General features: G+C 41.3%; 1 protein-coding gene across 7 annotated transcripts in view; it reads right to left on the reverse strand.

Annotated features, from left to right (window-relative positions):
* Positions 1 to 19,293, reverse strand: part of ppp1r12a (protein phosphatase 1, regulatory subunit 12A) — a 250,859-nt gene that overhangs the window by 60,907 nt on the left and 170,659 nt on the right. For all 7 annotated transcript variants that reach the window (XM_063058433.1, XM_063058430.1, XM_063058427.1 and 4 more), the window contains 2 exons: positions 4,959 to 5,049; positions 764 to 955 (listed from right to left, as the gene is read on the reverse strand). In XM_063058433.1, coding sequence (XP_062914503.1) covers positions 764 to 955; positions 4,959 to 5,049 — 283 coding nt within the window. The remainder of the gene's footprint in view (positions 1 to 763; positions 956 to 4,958; positions 5,050 to 19,293) is intronic.

Consider the following 19,293-nt stretch of genomic DNA (forward strand, 5'->3'; position numbering starts at 1 on the left):
TAGTAAGGACGTCAAAGGTGACAGGGAGAAGGCAGGAGTAGGGGTTTAATAAATCAGCCATGATGCTAGAGCAGACTCGATGGGCTTAATGGCCTAATTCTGCTCTTATGTCTTATGGTCTCTCCGCCTGGGAAGGTGCTACTCAGTCAGGCATCATTGTGACCTCTGCAGCTCAGAGCAAGGCTGCCAAACATTCCTCGAAAGCATTCAAAAACAGTTCAAGCCAACATAATGTGGAGTGTTCTCACTTATTCTGATTGGCATTGTAAGGGGTGACAAATACTCAGCATGGCAGCATTCCAAATGTGGATACAGACTTGTGTGTATAAATATCAGCTGTGTCACAGGCAATCCAACTGTGAAATGATTGTGCTTCGAAGTGTTCTTTAAAAGAACAGACAAAAAGTAATTGGTCAATAGAAACCAAGTCAAGGATTATGCCCAATATTCAGAAGATAAAACCTGATTAAGTGACTGGAATCTCAATTAGAAACAGAGCACACAAATGGTAATGAAGGAAACAATTCAAAAAGAGAACATTTCAGCTGAGATTCAGATTGCACCAGAACTCTACCCATGTTACACTGGGCTGGATGCAGAAAATCTACAAAGACCAATCTACAAAAATAAGTCAAGCATAATTGCCACAGTTAATGAAGAATTTGTACTGAAAGTTTATTTAGCATGAATAACAAAAAACAGTTGCTTTAAAATATTATATTCAATGACTGAGAATTCATGCCATTTTCTTGAGACCAAATACCTCTTCAGCATTTCTGTTAAGCTTCTGTTTCTCATCATCTTGAGCTTCAGACTGATTTTTGTCCTCTTGCTTTTCTCTGTCTTGCTTTTCTTTCTCCTCCTTCTCCTTCTCCTCTTGTTCTCGAGTTCGACGGTCAACACGACTCCTTCCGATTGTTTTCTCAGCTTCTTGCAAGTCTGTTAGTGTTACACCCTGCAAGACAGTTTTACCCAATACTCAGTCTTAGAATACTGCTTGCCTGGACTTAATATAGGAATCGAAATCTAAGAGCAAGTCCTTTCATCTACCTCTGCAATCACTCAGATGGCTGTATTTTTACTGTAAACACAAGAGATTCTGCAGATACTGGAGACCCAGAGGAACTTAGGTCAGGCAGTTGTCTATGTAAAGGAATAAACAGTTGACATTTCAGGCCAAGACCTTTCATCAGGACTGGAAAGGAAGAGGCAGAAGCCAGGATAAGAAGGTGGGGGAATGGGGAAGTAGTACAAGTTGGCAAGTGATCGATTAGAGCAGGGAAGGGAGAAGGTGGACGAATGCAGAAGGGCAATGAAGTACAAAGTTGAGAGGTGATAGGTGGATAAGGTAAAGGGCTGAGGGAGGAATCTGATAGAGTTCAGTGGACCACAGAAGAAAGAAGTAGGGACAGAGGGATGATCATACGAGAAAAGGAGAAGGGGTAAGAGGGGAAGCAGAATGGGGAATGGAAAAGTGGGGGCGGGGAAGAGAGTTGAACTAAAGAAGTGTTCTGACCAATGGACTTCAAGCAAAGTGTACAGTTGAGTCCACATGATCTAATGAAAGCAGAACATCACTGTAGGTACTCATTCGTTTGTGCCCCAGATCCCATTTCATTCACATGCTAATTATCTGGACGTTGAATAGGGAAAATATATCGGTACAGTAAATGAGCATTAGATCTTTTTTCAAACACTGGATGGCATTCTGCATCTCACTGAAACAGCAACATTATTAATTTCAGAGCATACTAGGATGAAGGACTTTAAAGGTAACTGGCATTATGTCGGGGGTATCACATAGCTAGAGGTTAGCATAACACCATTACAGAGCCAGTGACGTGGGTTCAATTCCTGCCACTGCTGTAAGGAGTTTGTATGTTCTCCCCGTGACTGTATGCGTTTTCTCCGGGTACTCCAGTTTCCTTTCTCATTCCCACAGAGACACGAGGGCTAGTAGGCACATTGATCACATGGGTGTAATTGGGCAGCGAGGCTGATTGGACTAGAGGGGCCGTTACTGTGCTTTATCTCTAAATCTCTAAATAAATACAAATGTATCAACTATTTAAGCTTCAAGGCTTGGTGAAATTAAGCAGACTCGTGCACCTTGTACTGAGGGTCTATTTACAAGTTTGTGACATGAATGACAGCATCAGATTGATAAAACAATAAAAAAGATCAAGTGGAAACCAGCAAAAACACAAAATACAAAATCCATGATATAATGAACTGACACAAAAACCTTAAATCAAATTGGTGTATTACAGAGGCTCTGGACAGGATTCAACACAAAATCCATTGAACACAGCTTAGCACGATGAAGTAAATTGCAATAACCACGGGTGGGATGTTAGCTGATGTGATCCAAGTCCCAAGCAGGATTTAGGAAGATATGATAGGTTTATAAACAGCATATGTTTCAGTGATAGAGGAGCCTTTGAGGGGGTGGTGAAATGAGGTTGAAGCAAAGCCTTGAAAGGAAAAGATTCAGGGAGCATGAAGAGCAAAGTTTCACAGATATGTTGGGCCTTGGAATTCAATTTGGGAGTCTACATCAAAACCCACAATTAAATTGAATTAGTAAAGTGGAAATGCACAGAAGAAAACACTTGCTATCAATGGCTAAGGTGATTGGAGAACGTATAAGGGTGATGACAGAGCTAGGAGTTTTTTTTGCACCCACACTGCCGGGGTGGTGTTCGAGGCAGATACATTAGGGACACTTATAGATTCTTAAAAAGTCACATGGATTTAAAAACAAATGGAGGGCTATATGAGAGGGAAGGGTGAAATTCACCTTAGAGGAGATTAAAAGGCCAGAACATCATGGGCTGAAGGGCCTGTACTATGTTGTATGTTGTACAACCTTCTAACATGAACAACAGAAACTGCTGTACTCAGCAGGCATTACAACAAATAGGTAGAGATGTAAAGGTAATGTTTCCTGATTAGAGCTAATAAATACTATTAGGAGTTTGTGTAGGCCATTCAGCCCATCAAGCCTGCTGTCAGTAATTCAAGATCTTGTGTGATTTTCCAACTCAGCTCTATTCCATGCACCAAATACATGTTGCTCTGTCTCTCAACAACCAGCGACCTACAGATCTGTTTTGATTTAACTCAATTGTTAATTCTCCACAGCCTTCCAGAACGGAAAATTTGAGGACATTTTACCTAATTTCAGTCCGTAATAGCCTTCCCTTATTCTGAATGTCCTTCACTTTGAGACGTCAGCCAAGAGAAACATCCTGCCTGTCAAGCCCTGAAAGCTGTTTCAAATACACCCTCGTTTTTTTGAAATTGAGAGAATAAGGGCATAACTTAATCAACCTTTGCTCTCATGCCAGGAACCTGTCCAGTGGACCTGTGCTGCATTCTATTTTGTACATAACGAGATCAAAGCTGTACACAATCTAGAAAGACTCTCCAAAGATCTATGTAAATTAAAAAAAGACCCCTTTACTTTTGTGCACAGATCTTCTTGCAAATAAAGTCCCTTATTATGTGCAACATATTTAATCTGCTGAAGGAAGTCAGCACGCCAGGCAGCATCGATGGAGAGGAATAATCAGTTCATGTTTTGGGCCAAGACCCTTCAAAAGGACGAGAAGGTAAGGGGAAAAAGACCAGAACAAGGTGCGGAGAGAAGAAGTAGTATAAGCTGGCAGGTGATAGGTGAGACCAGGTGAGGGGAAAGGTGGGTGGGCAGGAGAGGGGGAAAATGTGAGAAGCTGGGAGGGGATAGTTGGAAAAGGTAAAGGGCTAAAGAAGGAATTTGGACCATGCAAGAAAGGGAAAGAGGAAAGGCACCAGAGGGAGTGCTGGGCAGGTGAGGAGATAAGAGGAAAGAGAGAAGGCAGAATGGGGAATGGAAAAGAAGCGGGTGGGGGGACTAATTACTAGAAGTTAGAGAAATTGATGTTAAGTTGGAGGCTGTGCGCTAGTTTTCAATTATATGCACAAGGACACTCATGTTTCTGAAGATCAACATTTCCCCAGCCATTATCATTTATCTTTGCTCAATTTTGTGTTCCAAAGTGGTTTTCATATATTTCCATATGGTATATCCATGCACTTAACACACTTTCTTGAAACCTTTTCACACCTTCCGCCAGAACAATATTAAAGATTGTGGTTAGATCAAGCCTTGGCATCAATCCCTGCAGTATCCAACTAATCACAGCCTGCGAACTTGATACAGAAACATGTATTCCACCATTTCCTTTTCATTAACCAGTCTCAATCCGAGCCCCAATCATCCCCAATTTAATTTCTTCTGACCTTATTCCATGCCGGAAATTGAACAATCTCACTGCATCCATCTGAAAACCTAAATACACCACGTAATCACAAGAGATGCTGCACATGCTGGAAATCTTGAGCAACACACACAAAATAGTGGAGGAACTCAGCAGGTCAGGCAGCATCCATGTAGGGAAATAAACAGTCAATATTTCAGGCTGAGATCCTTCATCTGGTAAGGAAGGGGCAGAAATCAGAATAAGCAAGTGGGAGGAGGAGTACAAGGTGGCAGGTTACAGTTGAAGCCATGTGAGGGGAGAGGTAGGTGGCTGGGTGGGGGAGGGGAGATGAAGTAAAAAGATGGGAGGTGATAGGTGGAAGGTGTACAGGGCTGAAGGAGGAATCTGATAGGAGAGGACAGTGGAGCATGGAAGAAAGGTACGGAGCATCATCATCTATTCACATCACACTCAAAGGGCTCCAACAGATGAGTCAAACAAGATTTCCCATTCATTGATGCAGAATGACTTTGCTCAGTCCAATGATTCTTTCTGAGGTGATCTATAATGACATCACGATGGAAACTCACTGGCCTACAACGCTATCTTCTGTACTTTTTCACTGATCCTGCCTTAAGCAAATATTTCCAACATTTTTATTTGGATTCATTGGAAACTTAATTGCAAATCGAGTTGAGGAAGTCTTCAACTTGCCTGTGTTGACCTTCTTGACTGCCTTGCTTGTCTCGACCTGGCTTTTCTCTGCGATTCAGATTCTTCATCCCGGACAGGAGTTAAATACGACCTGAAGCAGTAAATGCCAATGGGGTCAGAGAAATTACGAATATCTTGCAATCCAAGTACATTTAAGGGGAAGCAAAATCTGCTGAACTATTTTCTGTAGATGACATTCTATTTGCTCATAAATCCCAAGACTTTCAAAATAATTTCTGTTACTGCTAAAGTAAACACGTGAATACAATTCTATCACAGACACGACTCAGTGCGCCAAAGGCAAAGTTTGGAATTTAAACATTAGTTTCACTTCTTAACAAAAAAAATCATTTTGATTTGAACAGACTCAGACAATGGGCATTCTTGCTTTGCATACAAAAACAATTAGAATAGAAAACAGAGCCAGGCATAATATTTACAATTAATCATTTAAGCTTAAGTTTGTCAACAATTCATTGTGGAAGCAGCTTTCATTGGCAGTCCCTTGCATTACACATACTGCTAAGGTGCTTACAATAATTCACTGGGCACCAGATGCTATTAGTGCAGGACATTTACAGCACCCAGTCAAATTCATACATATAACCTCTAGCGGAAATGCACATACAGTCTTACTGATTACAAGAGCAAAAGAAAAATTGGCAGAGAATGCCAGAACACTGCACAAAATCAAAAGACGACTAATTTGGAGTCAGTCCACATTCTGGTCTTTCACAACTACTTTTTCTCCACACAGCAGCTAAAACAATTAAATATACAATAATGAATTACAACTCTGATACAGTTAAAATTCTCAACCAAGGAGTCACCTGTGATGCATCTAACCTTTAATTATAAAAATATACAATAGCCTAGTTAACATATTTAAAATTACTTGTTGGCGATCAAACAGTTGTGCAAGGCCTTCCCAGGTTATGAACAACTAGCTTACGGAAACCCCATGGATACGATTGTGTTTGTGAGACTGCAAACTGGCAGAGCATCTTCTGCCAGTTGGGAAGGGGCATTTCTGACTGTCTTCTCTCCACACCTACAAGAGACTTGGGGGGGGGGCAGAGGAGATGGGCTGGGTCAGGGCAAGCACAACTGGAAGAACTGAGCAGGCCCACTCACTAAGGGCTGCACAGCAGCAAAGTGATTAGTGCAACCGCTTTGCAGCGCCAGTGATCATTGATTGCGGTTCAATTCCCACTACTGTCTGGAAGGAATTTGTACATTCTCTCCATGACCGAGTGGGTTTCCTTTAGGTGCCTCCCACATTCCAAAGATTAGGGTTAGTGAATTGTGAGCATGCTGTGTTGGTGCAAGAAACATGGTAACATCAGCGGGCTGCTCATCACAAACGAAGATGCTATCGACACATTTCACTATATGCTTCAATGTATATAATAAATAATACTAATCTTTATAACTGAATCAGTAAGGCCGGATGGTGGCCACCCTTCCCACACCTGCTCATTCTCCTGTCACTTGTTTCTCTAATCCTATCCACGAGCATCTTCACTTCCAATTTGCAAAACAGTTCAAGTGACAAACAATTCTCATGTGCAGAACCCTGTGGTATCCTGGTTACAGCCTGTATAAACATTGTTAAACCACAGTAAGATATCAAAATGAAGCCCTCACTTGTGACCTAGTTTATTCACCATCAGCTTGGGCATAAAAAGGCAACAAACCTACGTTCATAGTGAGAGACTGCTGGAGCACTGGAGGTGTCAAGCTCTGAATACTTTGTTGAAAAAAGCACACATCATCTTCAGTTCCAAGGCTTTGATGGCTGGATCAACACGCAACACTCATTCAAAAAAAAATCCAGTTATGAGCATATCACTGTGGGAACCATTCCCCTGTTTCCTTGTACATGTGTCAAAGCTAGTCTTAGAAAAAAACATGCTGATATGCTTCCTTTTGTTCTTCCTTGTTACTACTGATAATCTTGTATTGTTACAATACCACAACAATTGTAAAGCATTTGGCATTTTTAAAGACAGTACATAAATGAAACTATGGAACACATTAAGGAGCCTGAATAAAACTGAAATTAGAGGAATCCAGAAGGAACACTCAGAAGGCAGATACAGAAGCCTCAGGTTCCACACCAACAGATTTAGGAACAGATGCATACACCTTAACCATCAAGCTCCTGAACCAGCATAGATAACTTCACGTACCCCAACAGTGAACTGATTCCACAACCTCTGGATTCCCTTTCAAGGACTCCACAATTCCTGTTCTTAATATTATTTCTTACCTATTCATCTATTACTATGTTATTTTTCTTTTTGTATTTGCACAAGTTGTTGTGTTTTGCACAGCGGTTGTTAGTCCGTCTTTGTGTACAGTTTTTCATTGATTCTATTATGCTTCTTTGTACTTACTGTGAATACCCACAAGGAAATTAAACTTGGTAGTATATGATGACACATGTACTTTGATAATAAATTTACTTTGAACTTTGATGACTTCAGTGGGAACTAACTCAAAAGTAAACAGTTGTGGCATCTGGAGGCAAAAACCAAAATTCAAATAGAAAGTTCAAATTTACTATCAAAGTATGTATGCCCATACACAACCTTCATTTTTTGTAGGCACCTACAGAACAAAGAAACACAATAGAGTTCACGAAAAACCACAAGGACCGATAAATATCCAATGTGCAAAAGAGAACAAATCGTGCAAATAGTAAAAAGTAAGCAAATGTGGCTCAGAAGAGGAGAGAGAGAGAATAAGTGAGCTGCAATGATAAGGGATTCTCTGGTTAGGGGAACAGAAAAGAGTTTCTGTGGACAAGAATGGGATTCCTGAATGGTTTGTTGCTTCCCGGGTGCCAGGATCCGGGACATCTCAGATCGAGTCCACAGCATTCTTAAGTGGGAGGGCGAGTAGTCAGAGATCACGGTCCACTTTGGTACCAATGGATAGGATGGCTGACAATGTCCTGCCAAGCAAGTTTAAGGAGTTACAGATGCAAGAAAATGTTTGTGAACCCTTTGTAATTACTTGGTATTTTGCATTAATTACTCATAAAAAAATGGTCTGATCTTCACCTAAGTCACAATAATACAAACACAATCTTGCCTAAACTAATAACACAGAAACAATTGCATTATTCCTTGTCAATACTGAGTACACCATTTAAACAATCGCAGTCTAGGTTCAAAAAAGTATTTGAACCTCTAGGATAATGCCCTCTATATAAAAGTTATTTTAAAGTCAGGTGTCCCACTCAATGAGATGATATTGGAGTGTGAGTTGTAGAGGTGCCCTGTTCTATAAAAAAGATACACAAAGTCAGGTTACTGACAGAGCCTGCTCTTCTCAAGAAAGATCTGTTTATGTGCACTTGCCTTGATCAAAACAACTTTCAGAGGACCTCAGAAGAATTTTAGAGATGCATGAAGCTAGAAAAGGCTACAAAAGCATTTCTAAACTATTAATAATAATATATATTATTAATATATATTAATGATCTGGATGATGGGGTGGTAAATTGGATTAGTAAGTATGCTAAGAGAGATTTAGGCCAGTTAGAAGAGTGGGCTGAAGGATGGCAGATGGAGGTTAATGCTGATAAGTGTGAGGTGCTACATTTTGGTAGGACTAATCAAAATAGGACATATATGGTAAATGGTAGGGCATTGAAGAATGCTGTAGAACAGAGGGATCTAGGAATAATGTGGAACCTCATGTGGATAGGGTGGTGAAGAAAGCTTTTGGTATGCTGGCCTTTATTAATCAGAGCATTGAGTATAGGAGTTGGGATGTAATGTTGAAATTGTTTAAGGTATTCGTAAGGCCAAATTTGGAGTATTGTGTACAGTTCTGGTCACCAAATTATAGAAAAGATGTCAATAAAATTGAGAGAGTACAGAGGAGATTTACTAAAATGTTGCCTGGGTTTTATCTCCTATGTTACAGAGAAAGGTTGAACAAGTTAGGTCTTTATTCTTTGTAGCGTAGAAGGTTGAGGGGGGGGACTTGATAGAAGTGTTTAAAATTATGAGGGGGTTTGACAGAGTTGACGTGGATAGGCTTTTTCTATTGAGAATGGGGGAGATTCAAAAAAGAGGACATGAGTTGTGAGTTAAAGGGCAAAAGTTTAGGGGTAACATGAGGGGGAACTTCTTTACTCAGAGAGTGGCAGCTGCGTGGAACGAGTTTCAGCAGAAGTGGTTGAGGCAGATTCAATGTTGTCATTTAAAGTTAAATTGGATAGCTCTATGGACAGGAAAGGAATGGAGGGTTATGGGCTGAGTGCAGGTCAGTAGGACTAGGTGAGAGTAAGAGTTCAGCACAGACTAGAAAGGCCGAGATGGCCTGTTACCGTGCTGTAATTGTTATATGGTTATAAAGACCTGAGTGTTCATCAGTCTACAGTAAGAGAAAATGTCTACAAATGGAAGAAATTCAGTACTGTTGCTTCTCTCCCTAGGAATGGGCGTTTTGTAAAGATCACACTAAGAGCACAATGTGCAATGCTGAAGGCGGTGAAAAAGAACCCAAGGATAGCAGAAAAAGGCCTGCAGAAATCTCAAAAACTCGCTAAAGTCTCTGTTCATGTGTCCACTATAAGAAAAACACTGAACAAGAATGGTACCCATGGAAGGACACCACAGAGGAAGTCACTGCTCTTAAAAAAATGTTTAAATTGCTGCACGTCTCAAGATTGCAAAAGACCACCTGGATGTTCCACAACACTTCTTGAACAATGTTCTGCGGACAGATGAGACAAAAGTTGAATTTTTGGCAGATATGCATACCGTTGTGTTTGGACAGAAAAGGGCACTGCACACCAATACCAAAACCTCATCCTAACAGTGAAGAGACAGTGAGGAGCATCATGGTTTGGGGCTGCTTTATTGCCTCAGGGCTTAGACAGCTTGCAATCACTGAGGGAAGAATGAAATCAAAATTGTAAAAAGACATTTTACAGGAGAATGTCAGGGTAAGTGGTCTGTCACCTGAAGCTTAATAGAAGTTGGATAATACAACAAGACAATGATCCAAAACACAAGAGTAAATCAACAACAGAATGATTTAAGAAGAAAATTCATGTTTTGGAATAGTCAAGTCAGAGTCCAGACCTTAACCCAATTGAGATGCCATGGCATGACCTGAAGAGGGCTGTTCATGCAAGGTATCCCAGAAATATTGATGAACTGAAACAGTTTTGTATGGAGGAATGGTCTAAAATTCCTCTTTACCATTGAGCAAGTCTGATCAGCAGCAATAAGAAACATTTGATGGAGGCTATTGATGCCAAAGGACGTTCTATCAGTTATTAAATAGAAAGGTTCATATACTTCTGTTCACAGCCTGGATTGTGAATGATTAAATAATGCCTTCAATAAAGACATAAAAAATGCAATTGTTTGTGTGTTATTAGTTTAGACAGATTGTGTTTGTCTATTATTCTGACTTAGATGAAGATAAAAATAATAGACAAATAAGAGACATTTTGAGTAATTAACACAGAAAACCAGGTAATTGCAAAGGGTTCACAAACTTTTTCTGGCAAATGCAAGTGCTAAGTTAAAGGACAGGAAATCCTCAGGCTTGTGATCTCAGGATTCCTATCCATGCCACATGCTGGTGAGGCCAGAAATAGGAAGTTCATACAGCAAGACGCATCTAAGGGCTTGGTGCAGGAGGGAGGGCTTCAGATTTTTGGAACATTGGGCTCTCTTCCATGGAAGTTGGGACCTGTACGGAAGGGATAAACTGGAGGGGGTGATGAGCCAATAATATCTTAGTGGGAAGGTTTGCCAGTGCTGTTGCAAGGGGATGGGAATTACAGCACTAGAACAGATAATGAGATAATGGAGTAGTTGTGGAGAAAGATGTTGCTAAGCCTATAACAAAGTCAGGAATCGAAAGGTTGAGCAAGAAGGGACAAATATTCTGAGCTACATATATTTCAGTGCAAGGAGAATTGTAGGAAAGATGGATGACCTTGGGGCACGGATCGGCACGTGGAATTATGACATTGCAGCCATGTGTGAGACGGTTGCAGGAGCGGTAGGACTGGCAGGTCTGGGGTACCGTTGTTTTAGAAGCAACAAAGTGGGAGTAATTAAAGGGGGAGAGGCGGACTGACTAGTAAGGGAAAATATCACGGGATTGCTCAGTCATGTTTCGTATAGCTTTATGGGTAGAACCGAAAAATAAGAAAGGTATGACCACATTAATGGGACTACATCATAGACCACCCAACTGTAAGCAGGAGTTAGGAGAGCAAACTTGCAGAGATCACAGATTTTTGCAAGAAACAAGGCTGTGATAGTAGATGATTTTAAATGACTGGAACTCCCATACTGTAAAAGGACTAGATGGGATAGAGTTTATCAAATAAGTTCAGGAAAATTTCCTTAATCAGTTCACACAAGTCCCAACTACAGACAGAGTGATACTAGAACTCCTACTCGGGAATGGGACAGGGCAGGTGACAGAGGTTTGTGATAGGTCTGGTCTGTGGGTTGAGATTCTAAATTGGAGAAAGGCCAATTTTGATGGCATCAGAAAGCATATGGCAAGTGTAGATTGGGACAGATTGTTTTCTGGCAAAGATGTACTTGGTAATTTCAAATGTAAAATTTTGGGAGTACAGAGCTTTATATTCCTGTCAGAATAAAAGACTAGAATGACAGGTTTAGGGAACCTTGGATTTCAAGAGATATTGAGGCCCTGGTTAAGAAAAAGGAGGTCCATAGCAGGTATAGGCAAGCAGCAACAAATAAGGTACTTGAATATAAGAAATGCAAAAAAAATACGTAAGGAAATCAGAAGGGCTAAAAGACATGAGGTTGCTCAAGCAGACAAGGTGAAGAAGAATCCTAAGGGTTTCTACAGATATTTTGAGAGCAAAATGATGGCAAAGGATAAAATTGGTCCTCTGGAAGCTTAAAGTGGTAATCTATGCATGGAGGCTAAAAGAGGTGGGTAAGAGCTTAAAAAGATTTTTTGCATCTGTATTTACTTGGGGGATGGACACAGAGTCTATAGAATTGAGGCAATGCAGCAACAATGTCACCGACCCGCTACAGATTACAGAGGAGGAGGAGGTGCTTGCTATCCTGAGGCAAATTAGGGTTGATAGAACACCCAAGGCCTGACAAAGCGTTCCCTCAGACTCTGTGGGAAGCTAGTGCAGAAACTGCAGGGGGAACTAGCAGAGATATTTGAAACATCCTTAAACTCGGGAGAGGTGCCAGAGGATTGAAGAACAATTAATGTTGTTCTGTTGTTTAAGAAAGGCTCTAAAAATAAACCAGGAAATTATAGGCTGGTGAGCCTGACATCAGTGGTGGGAAAGTTACCGCAAGGTATTCTAAGGGACCAGATATCTGAGTATTTGGATAGACTAGGACTGATCAGGGATCATCGGCATGGCTTTGTGCATGAACAGCCATTGCTACTTATGTAAATGAAAGAATTTGAATGGGAGGTGAACCAGAGGTGAGGAAGGACCTTTGCTAATAATACAAGCAGCAATAATTTTATGATGATTGGAGCAAAGTTGGGAGGGTGAGGGGAAAATGTCAGAGGTATGCTTTTTTTTTAAAAAACACTGAGAGTGATTGGTGCATGCAATGCCCTGCAAAGGGTGGTGGTAGAGGGAGATACAGCATAATCGGTATACAGTATTACAATCTGATTGAAATAGTACAGAGAAAATTTACAAGGATGTTGCTGGGAATTGAGGGCCTGTGTTAAAGGAAAAGGTTGAATAGGATGAATAGGACTTCATTCTTTAGAACACAGAAGATTGAGAGGAGATTTGATAGAGTTATACAAAATTATGAGGGGTATAGATAGGATATGAGGGTGAATACAAGCATGCTTTTTCCACTGAGGTTGGGTGTGACTCGAACTGGAGGTCATGGGTTAAAGGGTGGTAGTTTAGGGCAACTTCATTATACAGAATGAGTATAATGTGCTGACAGCGCAAGTGGTGGATGCAGGGTCGATTTCAACATTTAAGAGAACTTTGGATAGGTACATGGATGGGAGGGATATGGAGGGCTGTGGTCCTGGTGCAGATTGATGGGACTAGGCAAATTAATGGTTCAGCACAAACCAGATAGGCTGAAGTGTTCTATGACTTAAATAAAGGCATCCGTTAGTCTTGTGAGACCATGGATCTGCGCCTGGAAAGTCTTCACTCTCCAGGGCGCAGGCCTGGGCAAGGTTGTATGGAAGACCAGCAGTTGCCCATGCTGCAAGTCTCCCCTCTCTACGCCACCAATGTTGTCCAAGGGAAGGGCATTAGGACCCATACAGCTTGGCACCAGTGTCGTCGCAGAGCACTGTGCGATTAAGTGCCTTGCTCAAGGACACAACACGCTGCCTCGGCTGGGGCTCAAACTCATGACCTTCTATGACTTAATAACTACATAGAACATAAGCTGCGAAGTCCCTGAAAATTAAGCTACAGTCTGTGGAGTCAGTTTAGCACGGGTGTAAGTGAAGCCGGTCCAGGAGCCCCATGGCTGCAGGACAACAATTGCAGAAGTTCCTGAAGGCAGTATATTTGTCAATCTAGTTTCACCAAGAAATCGAGTTATTTGCTCTCAACTGCTTTATTCGGCTGCATTCATAATTCCTCAAAGATGCTGCCACACCCAGAAGGCAACATTGAAGCTTTGGCTATAGAATGACAATATTTCTGCCTTGTGAATGGAAGATAATTACTGCCTTGAACGCTGTCCTTTGGTGTTCAGAGATATTAATGTCAAATTATCAATGTCAAAGTCCCTTGGGAGGATACTATTGATTAGAAACAACTTAACCTGTCACACAAGTGGGTCAGTTTTCTTATTCTGTTAAGAGCAGTTGGATTCCTGTAAAACTTTCTGTTCAAGCCTACCTAATTTTAATGAGTTAAGACCAAATCACTATTTGAAGAATTATTTTGGGTTCTTCTATTGGAGCTAATTAAAATTACAACAAAATAACAAAAAAAACTCATTTCTCAAGAAGGCACAGCAGTGTCTACACTTTGAGGAGATTAAGGTGTGCAAGGCTGCCCACCCGCATTCTAACAACTTTCTATAGGAGCACTATCGAGAGTGTCCTTTCTGGCTGTATCATTGTGTGGCACAGAAAGTGTAAGGCATCAAACCACAACACCCAACAGAGAATAGTAAAAAACCACTGAGAGGATTTCTGGGGTCTACTATTAGTGATATTCACTAAGAGCATTGTATTCGAAGGGTTGAAGCATTGTGAGGGTCCCTAACACCCATTCCAAAATCTCCTTGACCCACTATTGTCAGGGAGGAGGTTCAGGAGCATCAGGACTGGAACTGCCAGACTGCGTAACAGCCTCTTCCCTCAAGCTGTGAGACTATTGAATACCATGCCTTCTCTGAAGTCTCATCACCAGGACACTGATCTGTTTACTTTATTGTTTACCTGTGTTGCACACTTCGTATAATATTTTATGAACTTACAGTAATATTTTTTGTGTATGATAAATGTTTTGTGGGTGTACTGTGGTCAGAAGGAACATTGCTTCAATTGGTTGTACATATTGGTTGTACAGTCAGATGCAAATAGACTTGAACTTTAATCCTTCATCTGTCGCAAACTCTTTTTCTTGCCTTTGGTACATGAAACTAAGTTTAGTCACTTACAAATTATTCCATTCATTCACAGGATATCAGCTTTTATTGTGCACTCCAAACTGTAATGAGATATTAGAAAGTGCAGAGGCCAGAGTGAGCAAAGGCAGCACATTTCCTTCCCTGGTAGGCAATAAACCCAATGGACGTTTACAACAACTGAGTGCAGGTGACCCCTGAATTGAAAGGAAGGGTAAATGCATTCCGAGAAAATTTCAAGCCATTTTCTGTAATGTAAAGCTGTGTCATCCCTGCTTGTGGCGAGAAACGTCAGTTGAAAAGAAATACAGTGGCATGCAAAAGTTTGGGCACCCTGGTCAAAATTTCTGTTACTATGAATAGCTAAGCGAGCAAAAGATGCACTGATTTTCAAAAGGCATAAAGTTAAAGATGACATTAATATTTTAAGCAAGAGAACTTTTTTATTTCCATCTTTTACAGTTTCAAAATAACAAAAAAAGGAAAAGGCCCCGAAGCAAAAGTTTGGGCACCCTCCATGGCAGTACTTAGTAACACCCCCTTTGGCAAGTATCACAGCTTGTAGCCAGCTAAGAGTCTTTCAATTCTTGTTAAAGGGATTTTCGTCCATTCTTCCTTGCAAAAGGCTTCTAGTTCTGTGAGATTCTTGGGTCATCTTGCATGCACTGCTCTTTTGAGGTCTATCAATTTTCAACGATGTTTAGGTCAGGGGACTGTGAAGGCCATGGCAAAACCTTCAGCTTGCGCCTCGAGGCAGTCGATTGTGGATTTTGAGGTGTGTTTAGGTTCATTATCCTGTTGTAGAAGCCATCCTCTTTTCATCTTTGGCTTTTTTACAGATGGTGTGATGTTTGCTTCCAGAATTTGCTGGTAGTTAATTGAATTCATTCTTCCCTCTACCAGTAAATTTTCCCCGTGGCACTGGCTGCAACTCAAGCCCAAAGCATGATCGATCCATCCCCGTGCTTAACAATTGGAGAGGGGTTCTTTTCATGAAATTCTGCACCCTTTTTTCTCCAAACATACCTTTGTTCATTACGGCCAAAAAGATCTACTTTAACTTCATCAGTCCACAGGACTTGTTTCCAAAATGCATCAGGCTTGTTTAGATGTTCCTTTGAACCTTTTGAATAGAACGTTTTGGCCGCAATGAGCAAAGGTATGTTTGGAGAAAAAAAGGTGCAGAATTTCATGAAAAGAACCCCTCTCCAACTGTTAAGCACGGGGATGGATCGATCATGCTTTGGGCTTATGTTGCAGCCAGTGCCACGGGGAAAATTTACTGGTAGAGGGAAGAATGAATTCAATTAACTACCAGCAAATTCTGGAAGCAAACATCACACCGTCTGTGAAAAAGCCGAAGATGAAAAGAGGATGGCTTCTACAACAGGATAATGAACCTAAACACACCTCAGAATCCACAATGGACTACCTCAAGAGGCGCAAGCTGAAGGTTTTGCCATGGCCCTCACAGTCCCCCAACCTAAACATCATCGAAAATCTGTGGATAGACCTCAAAACAGCAGTGCATGCAAGATGACCCAAGAATCGCACAGAACTAGAAGCCTTTTGCAAGGAAGAATGGGCGAAAATCCCCGTAACAAGAATTGAAAGACACTTAGCTGGCTACAAAAAGCATTTACAAGCTATGATACTTGCCAAAGGGGGTGTTACTAAGTACTGCCATGGAGGGTGCCCAAACTTTTGCTTCGGGCTCTTTTCCTTTTTTGTTATTTTGAAACCGTAAAAGATGGAAATAAAAAAGTTTTCTTGCTTAAAATATTAAAGAAATCTGTCATCTTTAACTTTATGCCTTTTGGAAATCAGTTCATCTTTTACTCGCTTAGCTATTCACAGTAACAGAAATTTTGACCGGGGTGCCCAAACATTTGTATGCCACTGTATGCTTACTTTATTTCCAGATAAATTTTGTAAAAGTGAACCTTCCATGTTACACATATTTCTGCTAGTGAATTCTGCAAGGATTAATGTCTGTTATTGGAACTGCTGTAATGTAGGGTAGGGCATCAGGAAATGGAAAATGAGTCGCTCCCCCCTCCCCCCCGATTTCATTGCTGGTGCTTTCTGAACTGATTTCTCTGTATTAAATGCCGTGGCTTCTGGTTAGCAAGTCCAATAACTTACCCATTAATCATTCCCAGTTCAAACTTTTTGCAACTCAATCTAGTGTTGAGGAGATGCACAATTTAGTTTTCCTGCCCAGATTGTAGGCTGTGCAGAAATACTCCTACCTGCAGTGTTGCCATCACAAGCTGACAAAAAGTTCCAGAGGAGCTTAAGCTTATAACAGCCGTAGTTAGTGTGATGAAAGCCCTGCCACAAAAGCTAAAACATAGTGAGCCACAATTCGTTCCTGTATCCACATTAAATGTTTACTAAATGCATTTTAAGACCTCTGAACTGAATAACTATACATTGACAAAAATTAGCATTCAACTCCTGCTCAGACTTGGCCGGTGCTCATACTGTTTATTTGTATCTTTGGCTTAGATTTATCGCTAATGACAGGAATTGGAAACAGATGAAGGAGTTTCAGTTCATTCAGTGATAGAATTGTAAAGTGAAGATATAGGTCTTCCACCCACAGCATCAATACTGACCATCATAACTCATCTCTGTACTTATACCACAATTAATTATGCATTAATTCCATATCCTTCTATGCCAGGGGTTCCCGACCCTTTTTAAGCCATTAACATGGGGTCCATGGACCCCAGGTTGGGAACCTCTGTTCTATGCCTTGCCTCAATCACCTCCTCCAGCTGCTCATTTCAGATACCAACTACTGTGTGAAACATTTTCCCTCAGATGCCCTTAAAATCTCCTCTTACACCTGAGAGTTATGTTCACTAGCTCCAAGGAAACAGGCATTGGTTATCTACCCTATCCAAGCCTCTCAATTTTATAAGCATCACCTGTCAACTTCCTTTGCTGCAGGAAGAGATCCAGCCAATTCAATCTCTTCTGATAACTCAAGCCTTCCAATACTAGACCCTGCATATGCAGCGCTGCTGGTAAATATCCCCGATGGATGGTAGTGAGGCACATATGATCCACTCAGCTGTTCTCAGTCCTTTGTAGGGACTTCCAGTCCGATGCTCTGCTGCTCTCATACCAGATGGAGATGCAACTTGTCAGGATGCTCTCAATGGTGTTCCTGTAAAATTCAAAGATTCAAGGTTGGGTGGGGGGGGGGTCACATGCCTTAATGTCCTCAGGAAGTGGGAGGCACTTCTGTGCCTTCTTATTCAGGGAGGCAATATTGAGGGACCAGGTGAGGTCCATCGTGATGTGAACTCCCAGGAACTTGGTACACTTAACTCACTCTACGGAGGAGTATTGTATGTGCAGTGGGAGATGGTTCATCTGCACCTTCCTAAAGTACACAATTATTTCCTTGCTCTTCACATTCAGATTGTTGTTCTCACACCAATCCACCAGCCACTTTACTTCCTCTATACTCATCATCATTATTGATGAGGCCAATCACTGTTATGTCATCCGCAAACTTTATATGGCTTGAACGGAATCCTGTGACACAGTCATGCGTCAGTAGTATGAACAACAGCAGGCTGAGCACACAACCATGGGGAGTGCCAGTGCTCAGTGTAATGGGACGACAGATGTTGCTACCCACAAGGACTGACTGTGGCCTTTCTATTAAGAAGTCCAAGATCCAGTTACAGAGGGAGGTGTTTGACCACAGGTCTCTACGAAGGTTTGCAACGACTGCTGAGAGGGCCATTGGTCTCTCTTTACCACCCAAAGATATAGATCCGGAGCACTGCGTAAGCAGGGCCCTAAGCATTATCAACGACCCCCTCACATCAATACAACAATCTCTTTGACTTCCTACCATCGGGCGGGATGATAGCCTAACATTAAGACAAGAACTGTTAGGATGGGCCACCACCCAGGTCTCATCATGTATGAAACAATAGCATTGTACTGTTTACTTTTTGAACTTGCGTTGTAAATGCAACTTATGTTAATTTTTTGTGATAATATTACTTTGTGAGTTATGTGCAACTTGATTCTGAAGGACGCTGGTTCATTTGGCAGTATGCATGTGTGCGGATTAACGGCAATAAGCTGAACTTGAATTTATTCACTTAATGAAAATACAGCTTATGAACCTCAGGTTTGAGCTCATCTAGTAGTCCTAGTGCCACACACTTATAAGACCATAAGACATAGGAGCAGAATTAGGCCTTTCAGCCTCTCGAGTCTGCTCTGCCATTCTGCCATGGCTGATTTGATTAAAAAAGTCTATTCCTTCTACGAAAGTGCATGACCATACACTTCCCAGCATTATCTTCTATATCAAACAACAGAAAATTTGCAGATGCTGGAAATCCAAACAACACACAACAAATACTGGAGGAACTTAGCTCGGGCTGAAACATTGACTGTACTCTTTTCCATAGATGCTGCCTGGCCTGCTGTTCCTCCATCATTTTGTGTGTGTTGCATCATCTTCCATCTGCTACTTCAGTGTTCATTCTTCCAATCTGTTCAAGTCCTTCTGTATACTCCCTGCTTCCTCAACACTGACTCTCCACCTATCTTTGCATCACCTGCAACCTTGGCCACAAAGTCACCAATTCCCTCATCTGGATCATTGATATATAATGTGAAAAGAAGTGATCCTGATACTGAGGCGGAACCGTCGACTGCACTGATTTTCTCCC

The sequence above is a fragment of the Mobula hypostoma genome, chromosome 9 (assembly GCF_963921235.1).
Source record: "Mobula hypostoma chromosome 9, sMobHyp1.1, whole genome shotgun sequence".
Taxonomy (NCBI): Eukaryota; Metazoa; Chordata; class Chondrichthyes; order Myliobatiformes; family Myliobatidae; genus Mobula; species Mobula hypostoma.